At 39.3% G+C, this 16,683-nt stretch overlaps 1 protein-coding gene across 6 annotated transcripts in view; it reads left to right on the top strand.

Annotated features, from left to right (window-relative positions):
- Positions 1–16,401, top strand: part of IL1RAP (interleukin 1 receptor accessory protein) — a 160,713-nt gene extending 144,312 nt beyond the window's left edge. For 4 of the 6 annotated variants that reach the window (XM_064272283.1, XM_023551624.2, XM_023551625.2 and 1 more), the window contains 3 exons: positions 2,466–2,615; positions 3,891–4,034; positions 7,145–11,876. In XM_064272283.1, coding sequence (XP_064128353.1) covers positions 2,466–2,615; positions 3,891–4,034; positions 7,145–7,512 — 662 coding nt within the window. In that variant the 3' untranslated portion in view covers positions 7,513–11,876. Of the gene's footprint in view, positions 1–2,465; positions 2,616–3,890; positions 4,035–7,144; positions 11,877–15,667 lie in introns of those variants that run through there. The other 2 variants (XM_023551627.2, XM_010592856.3) reach the window with 2 other exon arrangements.
- Positions 16,402–16,683: the final 282 nt, after the last annotated feature.

Genomic DNA, 16,683 nt, shown 5'->3' with positions numbered 1-16,683 from the left:
TTTCCATCGTATAGGGTCGCTATGAGTCAGAATCGACTCGACCACATAAAACAAGAACAACATATGATCAATAATGGAACTTCACGGTAGTGTTACCAAAGCAGGTCCTGCTTGGTGTGGCTTCTTGTCAATAAAGACACACCAAAAAAAAAAAAGAAAAAAATTTTTTTTTTTTTAAGGTGAGGAGGAAAGGAAGAGCGTTTATTGCAAGTAGGCAGGCAAGGAGCAAGGACGTGTATACCTCAAATCAAACTCACCGAACAAAGGGAGGCAGAACTTTTCATACCATTTATCACAAGGACATACATACAAACATTTTGGACTACAGAGGTTATCATGGCATGCAGGTGCAGTAAGAAAAGTTGCTTTTTTGTCCTTTGGCTTGTAGGCTAATAAACTGGGTTTAACTGGCTTGAGCCACACCCAGTGCTTTGAGGGCAGTGGGTGGGAGGGGGCAGGTTCTACTTGGTCTGAGCAGCTCCGCATTGAGCCACACCCATCACCATCACCATTTTGTTGACTAATGGACCAGAGGAGCAGGTCTTACTTGATAATGGCTAAGCAGCTGCTGGCAGCACTCACTGTCAGTAGTGTTGTACAAAGATCCCTGGATTTTGGAGTCAGGTCTCAATAATAATGAAATTCTTCCATTCCTGTCTCGTCAAACACTTAACACCTACAGGTTTCCAGGTGGGCAAAGAAGCCTTCCCACACCACCCTACCTAATATACTTCCTGTGTCCCAGCCCCAGAAACCCTGGTGGCGTAGTGGTTAAGAGCTATGGCTGCTAACCATAAAGGTTGGCAGTTTGAATCCACCAGCTGCTCCTTGGAAACCCTATGGGGCAATTCTACTGTGCCCTGTAGGCTCACTATGAGTCGGAATTGACTTGACTGCAATGGGTTTGGTTTTCAGTCCCAGCCTCACCCCTCAGTCACCGCTGTCACATTACACTGGCTTATTTCCTTTACCTCACTAATAACTATCTCAGATTATCTGACTTCTTTATTTGTTTCCTCACTTATTTTCTTCTTTGAAAGCGAGTATTAGCCCCAGGAGAGCAGAGACCCTTTCTGTTTTCTCCACTATAATATCCCCAAGAGCTTCAGCAAATAGTAGATGTTCAGTAATTATCAAGTCAGCAAATAAATAAGTTAAGCTGCGCCTGCTTCAGATCCAGTTCATAGTCTGTTCCTTACTCAAGCTTTTAAGCTTTATTATCACAAGCTAATGAACTGGCCAAATGAAGTTGTTGATAAATATGCCAGACGTATGAAATGTTATGTTGCAAATGGCCAATGATATACTGGATATTTTAGAGTTAGAATGAATGAAGAAGACATCGTGTCCACTTGGAAGACTGCAAATGTGTGATTTAGTGTGGGAAAGAGAATGAGTGGAGAATCAGGCTTATAGGCAAACTACAATATAATAGAAAGGCTGTAATAGAATTGTAGACAAAATGGGGAGTGGGAATTTCCATAAGGTAGAGGTTAGGATAAAAGAAGAGTTTTCTTTTAGGTAAGCTTATACAAAATGATGACTTTTGAGCATGGACTTGACAACTAAGTCTCTAAAGAAAAAGGACTGTTCCAGCCAGAAGTCAAAGCATGAGCAAAGGCGTGAAGTTAAATCTTCCTGACATTTTTTGAGGATAGAACAAGGAAATGAGGCTGGGAAACTGGTTGGTGGTTTGGTTGTGACAAGCCTTAACTACAGGGCTATGAGTTAATATTTAGTCTTTTGGTAATTAGAAATCACCTTATTCTATTTCTGATAATTCCAGAAAAAAAACTAAGTTGCCCCTACTATAAAAAATAACTAGGTAATGTATGAATCTGTCCAAACCCACGTATTACAAGTCAGTCTTTGGAATGTGTACTAGGATTGTGGGCCAGGAGATAATTCCAGAGCTATACATACTCAGCATTTGTTGAATGCCAAAGAAAGGATTTTTGATAGGGTTGCTATGAGTCGGAATCGACTCGACGGCACTGGGTTTGGTTTTTTTTGGTTTTATTTTTATATATGGAAACACTGGTGGCATAGTAGTTAAGAGCTATGGCTGCTAACCAAAGGTTGGCAGTGCAAATCTACTTGGAAACCCTATGGGGCAGTTCTACCCTGTCCTTCAGGGTTGCTAATCAACTCAGTGGCAATGGGTTTGGTTTTGCTTTTGGTGTTTTTAAATGTTAAAGGAAACTAAAAACGAATTAAGCTTCTCCCATATGGTACTGGATTAGAAAATGAAACTAAGACTAATGAAAACAAATGAAGATTTTTGCTCAATTCAGTTGCTCCAACAATTAAAATTCTGCCAATACTCTGGTCTGCTGCAAGTAGTAGTAAGGACGCATCACAGCTGCAAAGGCTCTCAGATGCTTGACTTAACCAGCTTGGCACAGAACGATGGGTCTCTGTGGTCACCAAGTAGAAATCATTTGTTTCTTTGCTCTTCACTCTAGTGGTAACTCCAAGATACACAGTGGAACTGGCCTGTGGCTTTGGAGTCACAGTCCTGCTGGTGGTCATTCTCATTGTTGTTTACCATGTGTACTGGCTGGAGATGGTCCTGTTTTACCGGGCTCATTTTGGAACAGATGAAACCATTTTAGGTGAGTAATGGACGTTGAATGTAGCCCTCTTTTACTGTTGTCTGTAGAAAACATGTTTGCTTGATAAAAACTGGATTAACTGGAAGATTTAATCAGACTGTCTTTTGTTGCAGCCCTTACTATAGAAGATATCCCCAATGTGTATTATTCTATGTTCTTGGCTCAATATGTGGTTTAGTCTATATTAGCACTGTTCAAATCGAAACATAATGCAAGCTACATACGTAGTTTAAAATTTTCTTGTTGTTACATTAAAAGTGAAAACCAACAGACAAAAATAATTTTAATAATATATCTTGTTTTACCTAGTATATTAAAATAGTAACACGTCAGCACGTAATTAGTATTACAAAGTTAATGAGATAATTTAGGGCTTTTTTATTTTTTGGTCCTAAAAATCTTCGAAACCCAGCATGTAATTTACATTGCAGCATATCTCAGTTTGGGCCAGCCATATTCCAAGGGCTCCATTGTCACACATGTCTGCTGTATTGGACAGTGAAGGTCCAGACTCTTAGTATTCAAAGGGTGATCCAGGAACCAGCAATATCAGCATCAGCTGGGAGCTTATAAGAAGGAGGCTCTCAGGCCTAATCCCTACTGGATCAGAATCTACATCCCAACAATATCCCCAGGTGATTCATGGCACACATTAAAATTTATGAAGCACTGCTTAGTGCTGATTTGCCTAATGGTAAGATTGGGGCATAGATTCTTAGGCCCATCCCATAGAGATACTAACTCAGTAGGTTTGTGGGAGAGACAGATTTGGGGTTTTAATGAGAGGTGCTTCTTGTAAGCAGGCAACTTGGGGGAAAGATCAGTCTACTAAATCTAAGTATATATTTGTAATTGTGGCTCTTTTTAGGCATAAATAATTTAGTTTGATTTGTCATTCTAGTATATTGGTGAGTTGTACTAGAAATTTTTTGCATGGTATTGATTCCCAGCACCTAAGATTGACCAACTCTTTGCATCCTGGTTTCATTAATGCACATTCGAATGGGTCAAACCTCACTCTTTCTCTACTATGAAAATTGAACTCAGTGAGATGAGAATAGAAGACACATGAGATAAAATTTGCCGTTACACTTTCAGACAGTCGTTTTGCCTGAAGACATGTCACATGCAGGAAATGACACCGGAATTTGTCAAATCATTCATACGCTTAAAAAATAAAAACGTCTAATATGCAGAAGTTTGAGTTAAGAAAAAAATGGCAGTGCGTTTGAGAAACTTTCCTAATTGACGTCAGATCTGTGTTCCTTTTGCTAGACGGGAAGGAGTACGATATTTACGTATCTTACGCGAGGAATGCTGAAGAAGAAGAATTTGTGTTACTGACCCTCCGTGGAGTTTTGGAGAATGAATTTGGATACAAGCTGTGCATCTTCGACCGAGACAGTCTTCCTGGGGGAAGTAGGTATCTCAGATGAGGACAGATTTTGCTACCCTGAAAGAAAAAAGTATCATGGAGCGTTGGATCGTGTTTGAGAGTCGTGACATAGTTCTAAGTTGGCATCTTTGAAGATTTAGTGTCCCATTCTTTGATGCAATAGAGATTTGTCCAGGAATCAACTACATTATAACATGTAGACTATTCTAGTTCAATTTATGGTTTTTAAATATTTTCCCTGGTATGTTTTAAGAACTCGATGTCAGACAAGTGCGGATGCTGTCTTTTATTCCATTAAATGCTGCAGCTTTAAATGCCATAGCTTTAAGTGTCCCACTTTCTCACACTTGGAGTTTTAGAAGCTTTAGGCTGATCTATATTAATTTGCCCAGAATTTTCGCCAGGCTACGTGGCTAACATTAATAATATTCATTTTTTTATTAATTATTAATAAAAACAAAACCTTTTTATTAAGACAGAGATTTACTAAAACTAAGTTATAGAAGAGAGTGCATAGAGTCTTCCCTTTCGTTACTCCCTGATAACAATTTGAGTATTTCCTTTTGGCATTTGCTTGTTTTCTTTCCTGCCCTTTATTTTCTAGCAAATTAGCACTACTCAGTTTTCTCTTTTCCTTGGGTCTGTTCCTTCCTTTCTATCAGCTTATACATTGGAGGTACAGATTAAAATCTTTTGCAGACCAGTGTATTCTAGTTAAAAAACAAAACAAAAAACCTCAATTTGCTGAATTTTTAAAATAAAACCTCTCGTTTTCACATCCACCCTATAATACACAAAGTAATAGTCCATTTAAATCTCTTTTAACAAACACATTAAATAGTATTGCTAAACCCACTGTTAGGAAACCCTGGTGGCATAGTGGTTATGTGCTATGGCTGGTAACCAAAAGGTTGGCAGTTCGAATCCACTGTGCGCTTCTTTGAAATCCTATGGGGCTGTTCAATTCTGTCCTCTAGGGTCGCTGTAAGTCGGAATCGACTTGATGGCAGTGGGTTTTTTTTTTTTTTAAACCCACTGTTATACTTTGTACTGTTGAAGCGTTTGTTATTTCTCTAATCTTGTAATAAACCAATTTTCTTCCTAACATTTTTAAAAAAAATTATACGGGTAATTGAGGTACACAATAGACTTATATTTTTATTCTCATTTTGAATTAGCAGGATCAGTTATTCTGTCTTTCCAGTCATTATCCAAACGTCCATCAAGCCTGTGTTGTACAGTGGATATCACCTTCCCTTTTACTTTGCCAGGAAATGATGAACTGATGATACAATTAAAGGATAAATACCTTCCATTTTAAGACTTAATTCCCCCAAGTCATTTATTCATCCATGTTTTCATTCATACAGCCATTCAAAAATATTTGTCTACTGGGTGAAATGTTATATAAAGATATATAACAGTGTAAGTCCCTCCAAAAGGGATGGATAGTTCTTTGAACAATTTAAGTTCTCCATAATTACTCTTGCCTCTTGCTTTTGATGGAAACCCTGGTGGTGTACTGGTTAAGAGCTACAGCCACTAATCAAAAGGTCAGCAGTTTGAATCCACCAGGCACTCCTTGGAAATCCTATGGGACAGTTCTACTCTGTCCTTTAGGGTCACTACGAGTCAGAATTGACTCGACGGGAATGGGTAGTGGGTTTCTTGCTTTTGATGATTGACCCTTGCATCCTTTTGCATTCTTCCTGCTGCTCTTACTCAGTCCTCTTTGCCTTGAGGTCACTTTCCATGATTATGTATGATCAACCTCCAGTGGTGCTGCCTAGAGGACACAATTACTTATTCCTGGCTTCTCCTCCTGGCTTTAGCTGCTAGGTTTTAATTGCAAGTCTTTTGCCCACTGCCTCTACACCTGTGAAGATTAAGGGGCACAATGACTGCTTCGGGGAGTATGGCAAGCCATGATTCAGATCATGAAATCAATTTCCACAATACAAGTACATTCTCCGACATTGGCTCCTATCTGGACCCTAGGTAAAGGATTATACAGTCATCGATAAGCAACCACCAGAAGATGGATTAGTCTCAACAATTTAGTGACAGGAACTAATCAGAACCCTTGACAGCAGAAGAAAATGATATATTCACATTTCCATTTTCCCTCCTGCTTTTTTTTTTTTTTCCTTCTTTTTGACCCAAAGAAAGCATTTGCCTATTAATGAAAGGAGACACATCAGCTTAGCAGCTGCTTAAACACATGGCTCTATAGTAATGATAGGAGTTTAAGGAGAAGGATCCAGGGACTAATTTAGGCTCCAGCGCAGAGAGCAGAATAGACAGCGGAGCTGAGAATGTGTTGCCAGACAAAATGCTGTTCAATGGGCTGGATTCTTTTTTTAAGCTGCTTTTCCAAAGACACAATGAGATCAGTCTGACTCTAGGAGGTGTGCAGCCACAGAGAGGGCCTTCCAAAAAAAAAAAAAAAAAAGAAGGTTCAACTCTTGTTGTCTTACCAAAAAATGAAATTTTAATATTTTGATTCTTTAATATATATCTTTTTTGAGTGCCTGGTGATACTGGGGAGCTGTGGTGGCACAGTGGTTGAGTTCAGCTGCTAACTAAAAGGTGGGCAGTGCAAATCCACCAGCCACTCCTTGGAAACACTATGGGGCAGTTCTACTCTGTCCTATAGGGCCACTGTGAGTTGGAATTGACTCAGTGGCAACAGGTTTTGTTTTTTGGTTTGGGTGATACTGGAGGGTTGATACATGGTTATCTTGGAGGAAAAAGGGCTCAGGAGCTGATTTGGCTGGGCTGCAACATTCCACACTATTTGAAGAAATTGATTTCAGTATAATCCATCTATTTCTAGTGTCCCAGATTTTAAAGCCTGATGTCACAGAAATACACCACTTTTTTCCTCCATGCCTCTTGGAATTCTTTTTGGATTGGAATGTGTGTACGTAGTTTCAGTTCTCCCTGAGGAGAGTGGCATTTAATGAACAGAGTGATTGGGTTTAAGAATTAACATTGTTCAAAGCTTTGTTGGTAAAAAGTTTCACCTCAGTTCTCAGCCTGTTACTGTAAGGTCCCTGCACTTGTCCCTCAAGCCCCGTGCTTTTGGGGGTTGCTTGGCCAACACTAACCCCCGTGGTGTTTTCTTTCCCAGTTATCACAGATGAGACCTTGAGCTTCATTAAGAAAAGCAGACGCCTCCTGGTTGTCCTAAGCCCCAACTACGTGCTCCAGGGAACCCAAGCCCTCCTGGAGCTCAAGGCTGGCCTAGAAAACATGGCCTCTCAAGGCAACATCAACGTCATTTTAGTACAGTACAAAGCTGTGAAGGAAATGAAGGTCAAAGAGCTGAAGAGGGCTAAGACGGTGCTCACGGTCATTAAATGGAAAGGGGAGAAATCCAGGTATCCACAGGGCAGGTTCTGGAAGCAGCTGCAGGTGGCCATGCCAGTGAAGAGAAGTCACAGGTGGTCTAGCAGTGACGAGCAAGGCCTCTCCTATTCATCCTTAAAGAACGTATGAAAGGAGCAATGAAAGTGGCAAAAAGAGCCAAGGCTACTCCAGAAAGGAAGTGTTCCCCCTTCTTTATTCTAAGTTTATTGTTTCATGGGCAGAGAAAAAAAAAAAATCTGTCAAAGCTTCTCCATAGGGATAAATTCCGGGTGACTGTATGACTGGATAATCTGCTTCCTCAGGCAACACTAAGTTGTAGAGTGATATTGTCACCAGTCTCTAATGCCACTATGTACCTTCCAGGCAAGAACTTGGTTGACCCTATTCCTTTGCATCCTTCATCCCTGTTCCCATGTGTCTGTATTCCCTCTATGTCATCTTAACATTATGGGGCAGCCTTTTCCAATGGCCTTAATGACCCCTTAAAAACAAGTCATCTGTTAACAGGGCCATTATGATTTTCCAAGTATCGTTTTCTTTTTCTTATATTTTTACTCATCCATTGAAAAAAATCATCAGGGCCTAGATTTATTTTAGCTCAAGCCCATGAGTTCTTCTGCTTATTCTGCTGTACAATACACTACCACAGCTAGACTGATATCAACTTAACGATGATACAAAAGCAGTCTGTCTGAAAATGTGCCTTATTGATCTTAAAAGGCTTGCCTGCATTTTTTTTTTCCTTCCGTACAATACCACCCTACCCTCCATCTCAGGTACTTAGTTAATGTCTTTTTTGTAAACTTAAAAAAAAAAAAAAACATAATTTTTGTTTTTATTACAGTAAACTGATCATGTGTAGTTCAAACTGTATTTATCATGTTACTTCCCTTTCCACCATGCCTTGTATCAGTTACTCAGACTTTGAAGGTGGCTCCGTACTTGCTTCTGTCTGAAAGGAAACTTCCCCTCATGGTGCTAATGGAGACCGAGATAGTGGCAAGATGCTTTTAAGGCATTTTTCTGACTTGTGAGGAGAACATAGAACAGGGTATTTGGCAATTTATCTTTTAATCCCAGCCTTGCTAAAGTGAAATACTGGGAAGGTTATTTTGCCTCACTCATTTTTGTCTTCCTGTGGTAAAATGTGGAGGTGGAACCCAGTTGCTTGAGTCGAAGGTTGTTTTTAGTGTTAATATTCTAAGGGAACTAACTGGACCCCCGTATTTTCTGTATTTATTCACTGGTATAGTTAATATGTTCGTTTCAAACAAGTTAATCTGAAAAGCCACTGTCAATGTGTTTGTTTTAAATAGTTGAAAAGACTAGGAAAAGTGAAAACAAAGTCCGGAGTTTACAGAGTGGTGAATATCTAAATTAGATAGAATATATATATATTTGTGTGTCTGTATATGTATATGTGTGTGTATGTATACACACACATCTATATATGCATGTATATATATGTATGGAAACCCTGGTGGTGTAATGGTTAAGTGCTGTGGCTGCTAACCAAAAGGTCAGCAGTTCGAATTTACCAGGCACTCCTTAGAAACCCTATGGAGCAGTTCTACTCTGTCTTATAGGGTTGTTATTAGTTGGAATCGACTCAATGGCAACAGGGTTTGTTTCTGCTTTTTTTTTTTATTTTTAATATATATGTATATATATACACACATGTATATATATAAGCATGTATATATATACATAATATGTATATGTATATATACACACACACATGAATATGACTTTAATGGCCATTGGCACATCAAACTCCACTGCAACTCTTGTCCAGTTTTAATTATGTTTTTTGCTGTAATGCTCTTGTGTATTTTCTGTACATTAATATTATTTGTGAATTCACAGCTCACAAAGTGGTAGTTCTCATTAGTCCTTGCCTCCCCTAAGCTCGTATCAATAACTGACCACTGCTATAGTTGACCTGGGTGCAGTGGAGTCAGTTACGCAGAGACCTTCGATGGTTACTACTAAGGAGTTGGCAGCCAACTGGCATGAACTGATTACCTACTATGTTCCCAGCACACACATTAAAAAAAAAAAAAAGCTATGTTAATGTCAGTGCTCAAGAGCTGGAGATATAAATCTCTATTTGGACTAGTGAGTGATAGAGGAAAGGAAAACAAAATATCGATGAGTCTGAGTATCTTATGAAGCACCTTAACTTATAATTTAAGGATGCCCTTATCCTAGTAGTATGGATGTTGATAAGCAATTCTGATACTGTTCCCTACATGTTAAGTGTCCTTCATCAGTATTAAAGTCCCTGATAAAGGATTTCTCTAAGTAGGAGTCTGATTATTTTAAATTGAAAAAAATCTTTACCTTTGACTCTAAGAGTATCTAACTTTTTTAGACTTATAAATGCTTTTCCACATTACAATCACCTTTTCTCCCCCTGTTAACTCTTCACTCACAAGACCCATGGAGAGCTGTCTCCAGGTAAGCTTTGAGTACCAGTTTTACATGAGCTCTAGGCAAACAAGGGCTAGACTCAGCACCAAGAGGCCATGAGTTTGCCAATGTTGAATGCATTTTGCACTTTTCAATTCCATATTTATCCCAAATGTCCAAATGGTGTTGGGTGTCCCTGGAAACTCCTTGATGGATATTTATTTTTCCTATTTATATTCCTGCCTTTGCTACTGGACTTTTCCAGAAGATAAAATCTAAAGCATCTCAAGTCTAAGCGATATGGCTCATGCTGAGAAAATTTTTTTCAAGATTTTTGGTTGGTTTGTTTTATGTTCCAGAAGATACCTAACACGGGAACACTTGAAAGGGCTGAGGAAACATAATTTAAAGAGTGAGAAGAGCTCATGCCTCTAATGTTTTAAAAAAAAAAAATTGTTTCCATATGTGATCAAAGGACCTTCTGCACCCAGGTTAACAAAGAGCCATGATATATAGAGTGTCTAATTATGCATTCATATAAAATTATTTCATTTTCTTCTGTATTGCAACTTAGATAATTCCTTAGGATTCTAATGAAGTGGTACTCCATTGTATTGGAAAGCAAACGCATCACTCCACTTGTAAATTATCATTGTGTTTTCATGGGTTTTAGTATTTTAAGATTGTCTTTTTTTATTTTATTCATGTACTTTTGTATTTTCCATATTTCATTTTATTTGTAAATTTGCTTATTTTTTAAATAAACCATTTATTTTCAGCTTTGAATTTTATTTTGTGCATGTGTTTTATGTCTTTCTTTTCATCTTTGGGCATAAGAAGTGAGACTGAAAAAATGAATGATTATATTTATGGTAAGAAAAGAAATGAGCTACACTGGATAAGATTCTCTTTCTGAGAGTAATCCGAGAAAAAGAGGGCCGTGTTGGTCTCAAGAAAAACCTTTCTTGTATGTGAGCAAAAGGGTGTTACCTAAATAAGATGGATTAAACCAGTATACTCAGGCATCTTTGTGTGTGTGTGTGTGTGTATGTGTATATGTGTGTGTGTGTGAAAGCTATAGTCTTTACATATATTTATATCTAATATCTGTCAGAGAGAGAGAGAGCAAAAAAAATTTTTTTTAAACAATGTCATAAGCCTATCCCTTTCTGTTGAATTTGGGCAGCTTTAATACAACCAAGGCAGTTGCTGCTTTATTATGGAATCAAGAAATGCCCTGCTTTTAGTTAATTAATGACCATTTGAATCAAAAATACATTATATCACAGACTTCAGTTAAACCAGTGATAATATTTGAAAATGAATTTTCGTTTGAGTTAGTAATACTAAGTCATAGGGACAGGAATGTCTTCTTCCTTGAAAAAAAAAGCCCATCCATTTACTCAAAGAATATTTATTGAGATCCTATAAATGTGCTCTGAGCTAGTTAAAAAAAAAAATTTTTTTTTTTGGAAAATTTCTCTAATGAAGAATTTTTCTCTTTCAAAGAAGTCCCCAAAGAGTAGACTTAGGATCAATGGGTGAAAGTTACAAGGAAATAAATATCTACTCAATTAGGAAACAGCTTTAAAACAGTTGAACAGTAATGGAATTAACTCACTTAGGAAATACTAGGTTCCCCATGCCTAGAAATCTGATGGATTTTCACTGAGATGTTATATATGGGCTTTTTGCATTGGATAAGTAGTGATTGCTCTGAAGTTCTTCTAACTCTGCATTTGCTAAATGACATTCTACTAGAACGTGGTGGTGTCTATTTAGAAGTTTGAGTATCAGTGGTTTGAACTGCATCTACCTAGCTATTCCTGCCCTTGTTAAAACTCCCAAGATGTTTTCTTCAGTTTTTTTCCTGATGTCATTAGTGCTTTGACACCAGAGTAAATTCACAGTATGGTACAAGAGACGCCTTCAGCAACTAGTCTGTCTTATTTTTCTTTTCCACCTGAGGACTGTGAGGTAATTTAGCAAGGCGCTAGGAGATTAAGTGTTCCAGTATTTTTTATCCAAATTTGTTTTAAACTGAATAGACCATTTTTAAAAATCCTACCAGTCCTTATAAGTCCACATGCTAAGGTGATGTGTTCTGTGCATACTCTAAAGTTAACCTGAAGAATTGATGCAGTTTTGATAAACAGTCCATATATTATTTTAATAATACAGTCACTAGATATTAAATAATATTAATTTAATGAAAGTGATTTGTTTAAACTTCTACTAAGTGTTGTCATTTTTGTTGTTAGGTGCTGTTGAGTGGGCCCCCAACTTATGGCAACCCATCTCTACAAAGCAGAACTGCCCTATGCGGTTTTCTTGGCTGTCAGGGAAGCAGTTCTCCAGGCCTCTCTTCCACATAGCCACTGGGTGGGTTTGAACCACCAACCTTTAGGCTAGCAGCCTATAGCAAACTGCTTGCACCATCCAGACACATATTGTTGTTGTTAGGTGCCTTCAAGTAAGTTCCAACGCACAGCTACCCTACGTACAACAAAATGAAGCACTGCCTGGTCCGGTACCATCCTCAGTCACTGTTATGCTTGAGCCCATTGCTGCAGCCACTGTGTCAATCCATCTCACTGAGGGTCTTCTTTTTCGATGACCCGCTACTTTACCAAGCATGATGTCCTTCTCCAGGGACTGGTCCCTCATGATAACATGTCCAATGTATGTGAGATGCAGTCTCACCACCCTTGCTTCTAATGAGCATTCTGGCTGTACTTCTTCCAGGACAGATTTGTTCTTTCTTCTGGTAGTCCAAGGTACATTCAATATTCCAATTTGTTTAACAACCCCACAAATTTGCCCTCATTATCAGCATTTTATTGTTGTTGTGGTTAGCTGTCATTGAGTCTGCCCAGAGCTCATGATGACACAATGCAAAACAGAATAAAATGCTGCCCAGCCCTGTACCATCCCCATTATCAGTTGTGAATCAAGCCATTGTGCTCCATAGGGTTTTCGCTGGAGGGTTTCTGGACATAGATTGCCAGGCTTTTTTCCTAGTCTGGCTTAGTCTGAAAGCTGCACTGAAACCTGTTCAGGATCATAGCAACACATAAGCACCCATGGACAGCTGGGTGGTGGCTGTGCATGAGGTGCATTGGCCAGGAATCGAACCTGGGTCTCTGGCAGTGAAGGCAAGAATTCTACCACTGAACCACCTGTGCCTCCATATGTGCCTTTTAGAGACAGAGAATTTAGGCTCAAAAATAATAAGATAAAAACAGAGATAATTGAAAAATCAAGTTTTTAATTCATATCCATCTGATTCCAAATTAGGCACCTCCATTTTTTCTCACTACACTTCAAGGAGAGACAGAGAAAGGTTTGCTGATTTTTCACCTACTAAAAACCTAGCCAAAGAACAAAATTACATCCCAACTTTTTCTCTAGGTGAATCCCAGGGAGATTATGACTTTTAACGTGAGGAGCATTGTAGATTATTGAAGACTTCTGGACCAGAAAACATGACTTCAAAACCAATTTGTGACTCTATAGTCACACCTCATTTTTTGAGCCCGAACAGAATAAACCACCTAATTTATGACTTCATCCCCAAATAGTCCTTACTAAAAAATAATAATTGCCATCCTCAAATAGGAAGATTTAACAATAGGAAGGTATTAAAAGAATGTGCCACAGAAGAGGCAGCCTCCTTTAAAGTGCCAAGTGAGGACCCCTGGGTCCATAGCTCAACCCCCATCTGAGAAGCACTGTGCTTTTTCAATGTAAAAACCCCATTTTCAGGGTGGAGTACCAGTACCAAAAAAAAAAAAAAAAAAAGTCACTGACTCTGAAGACAACTTTCTTTAGATGGTCTAGGACACTGTTTTATTTTCAACAGTGGTATCCCCATTGGAAGGCACATATATTCTCTTAAGGCAATTACTGAAGTAATACACACACACACAGACACAGACACACACACACACACACCACAAGCAAGGGCTTTGAAAATAAGTACAAATTTAGATTTATTTTAGAATTATCTAAAACACTGCACACTTGTGAAAACCAGCCCTAAGTTCTTAGAAATTGACTCCATGTATCCTCTGGTTTCCTTCCAAATTAACGTCAAATCCCACAGATTAGAAAGAACTAATCTGGTAAAGAGCACAGTTTTTCTCATTCCCAGTCAAGTTCATAATCATCAAATTCACTGCAAACTTCAACTTGTCTTTACAGGCTAAAAAGTCTCTCAGTCACTGTTTTACCCCTGGCCCCCAATGAGCTGACACTCAACCTCATGGCCTGTCTCCAGCACTTGTTTTCAGAGTTGTCAATAGCTGTGATTTACACATTTAGAATATCCTTTCTTTAGAAAATTGCACTGTCTACAAATCTGTGCTCAGAGATCTCACAGTGAGTTAAGTACTCCATTTATTTGAAGGACTTCCCATTGAGATCTGTCCAAATCCAACTCAGTAACTATTAGACCTGAATGTTTTGCCAGAAGCCTTAACTAATTTACAGATTCTTACACATTGGCATTGTTGTTGCCCCTTTAATTTATTTTTGGGGGGCCAGTTTTTCACAAAAAAATGGAAAGGAAATTTTAGTTGACAGCAATGTCAACACGATGAGCTGTCCGATGCGATGTCCAAAAGTTTTAAGTATCAGAAGATGTAACAATGTGATTATTTAAAAACAACAACAAAAAAGCCATCGAGTCAATTCCAACTCATGGTGATCCCACGTTTTTAAGAGTACAATTATGGCCTATAGGGGCTTCCGTGGCTGATTTTTCAGAAGTAGATCATCAGGCCTTTCTTCCAAGGCACCTCTGGGTGGACTCAAACTTCCAACCTATCAGTTAGCAGCCAAGTGCATTAACCATGTGCATATTATCACCCAGGGGCTCTCTGTGCACCATACTGAAAAATAAACCTGTTGCTGTTGAGCTGCTTCTGACTCATCGCAACCCTATAGGACAGAGTAGAACTACTCCATAGGGTTTCCAAGGCTATAATCTTCACGAAAGCAGACCGTCACATCTTTCACCTGAGAAGCAGCTGGTAGGTTCAAATCACCAACTTTTTGGTTAGCAGTCGAGCACTTATTCACTGCACTACCAGGGCTCTATGTGGACCACCCCCGTAAACCAAAACCTGTTGCCGTCGAGTTGATTCCAACTCATAGCAACCCTATAGGACAGAATAGAACTGCCCCATAGAGTTTCCAAGGAGCACTTGGTGGAGTTAAACTGCTGACCTTTTGGTTAGCAGCTGTAGCTGTTAACCACTATGCCACCAGGGTTTCTGTGTGAATTCCCCCAGTGCTCCTTTCTGATCAGACCATATCCGGAGCATTGTGTTCAGTCCTGTTCAGAATACTACTTTTTTGGGCACACATATAGAAACCGAAGATTATTCAGAGAAAGATAAGCATGGGAGGAGATTTGAAACCATGTCCTACAGGGAATGACATAAAAATCTCTAAGTTATTTAACCTGGAGGTGAAAAGAAAATACAGTGAAGTCACAATTGTTAAATACTTAAATGTTGTCAAACACTTAAAGTATTTGAAGATGTCAGAACTAAGTCCACTAGATAAAAATTGTGGGAAAGAAGACTTCAAAACAAGAAATAATTTACAAGCAGAGCTGAAATTAGCTGCTTTCGGAGGCAGTTAATCTCCCTTTCTAGAAGATAGCAGGTGTCTAGCAACCATTGGTAAGTATGGTGCAGATGGAGTTCCTTAAAGAGGTAAATTATTTAACATGCTTCTTCCAAAACTGAGATTCTATATTTCGAAGTGTTTATTCATTGTCTGTCCTTTGTAGGATGGACAATGATAAGCTGGAAGTTCCATAAATTTTCACTAGCCATTATCCTATCTTTCCATTTTGCTATAGACACGGTGGAAGCAGTTTTTGACTTCATTCAGAGGAGTCGAAGGATGATCGTTGTCCTGAGCCCAGACTACGTGACAGAAAAGAGCATCAGCATGCTGGAGTTTAAACTGGGGGTTATGTGCCAGAACTCCATTGCCACCAAGCTCATTGTGGTTGAGTACCGTCCCCTGGAGCACCCACACCCAGGTATCCTGCAGCTGAAGGAGTCTGTGTCCTTTGTGAGCTGGAAAGGAGAAAAGTCCAAACATTCTGGCTCCAAATTCTGGAAGGCCTTGCGGTTGGCTCTTCCCCTGAGAAGTCTGAGTGCCAGCTCAGGCTGGAATGAGAGCTGCTCTTCCCAGTCCGACATCAGTCTGGACCACATTCAAAAAAGGAGAAGTCGTTTGAAAGATCCTCCAGGACTCCAGAGTTCAGGGAGGGCTGAAGGTCCCTCTCCAGCCCCCAGCACGATATCCAAGCAGAGAGGGAAGCCCTCTGCGGCCTGTCGCTGCTGTGTCACCTACTGTGAAGGAGAGAGTCATCTTAGGAGCAAGAGCCGGGCAGAGATTCATACCCAGCCCCAGTGGGAGACACACCTCTGTAAGCCTGTTCCCCAAGAGTCAGAAACTCAATGGATACAAAATGGCTCCAGACTGGAACCCCCAGCTCCCCAGATCTCAGCCCTGGCTCTTCACCATTTCACGGATTTATCTAATAACAATGACTTTTATATCCTATAATTGCTGTGTGGTGGGTGGTGGCTACCGTCTCTACCAACCCTCTTTGTGTCATGAACCTATGGGAATAACTGACATTTTTATCATCTAACAGACTATCAGACTGTGTCCTCTCTACTGATTTTTAAAAACTATTTATTTCTAGGAGACAAAAGACCTGAAGGACCTGAATCCAGAATTATTGCCTCTAATGGCCTCAGAAGAGCGCACTCTTCTTGGGCCCTAGAAGGTCAGTATGTAAAAGATGCCTAATGTTTGATCCTCTATCTTGCTCGATGTTTTAAAGCTAAGCAACCAATT

This window comes from Loxodonta africana, chromosome 1 (genome assembly GCF_030014295.1).
Source record: "Loxodonta africana isolate mLoxAfr1 chromosome 1, mLoxAfr1.hap2, whole genome shotgun sequence".
NCBI lineage: Eukaryota > Metazoa > Chordata > Mammalia > Proboscidea > Elephantidae > Loxodonta > Loxodonta africana.
The sequence above is the reverse complement of the archived record's forward strand: the minus strand, read 5'-3'. Positions and strand labels throughout refer to the sequence as shown.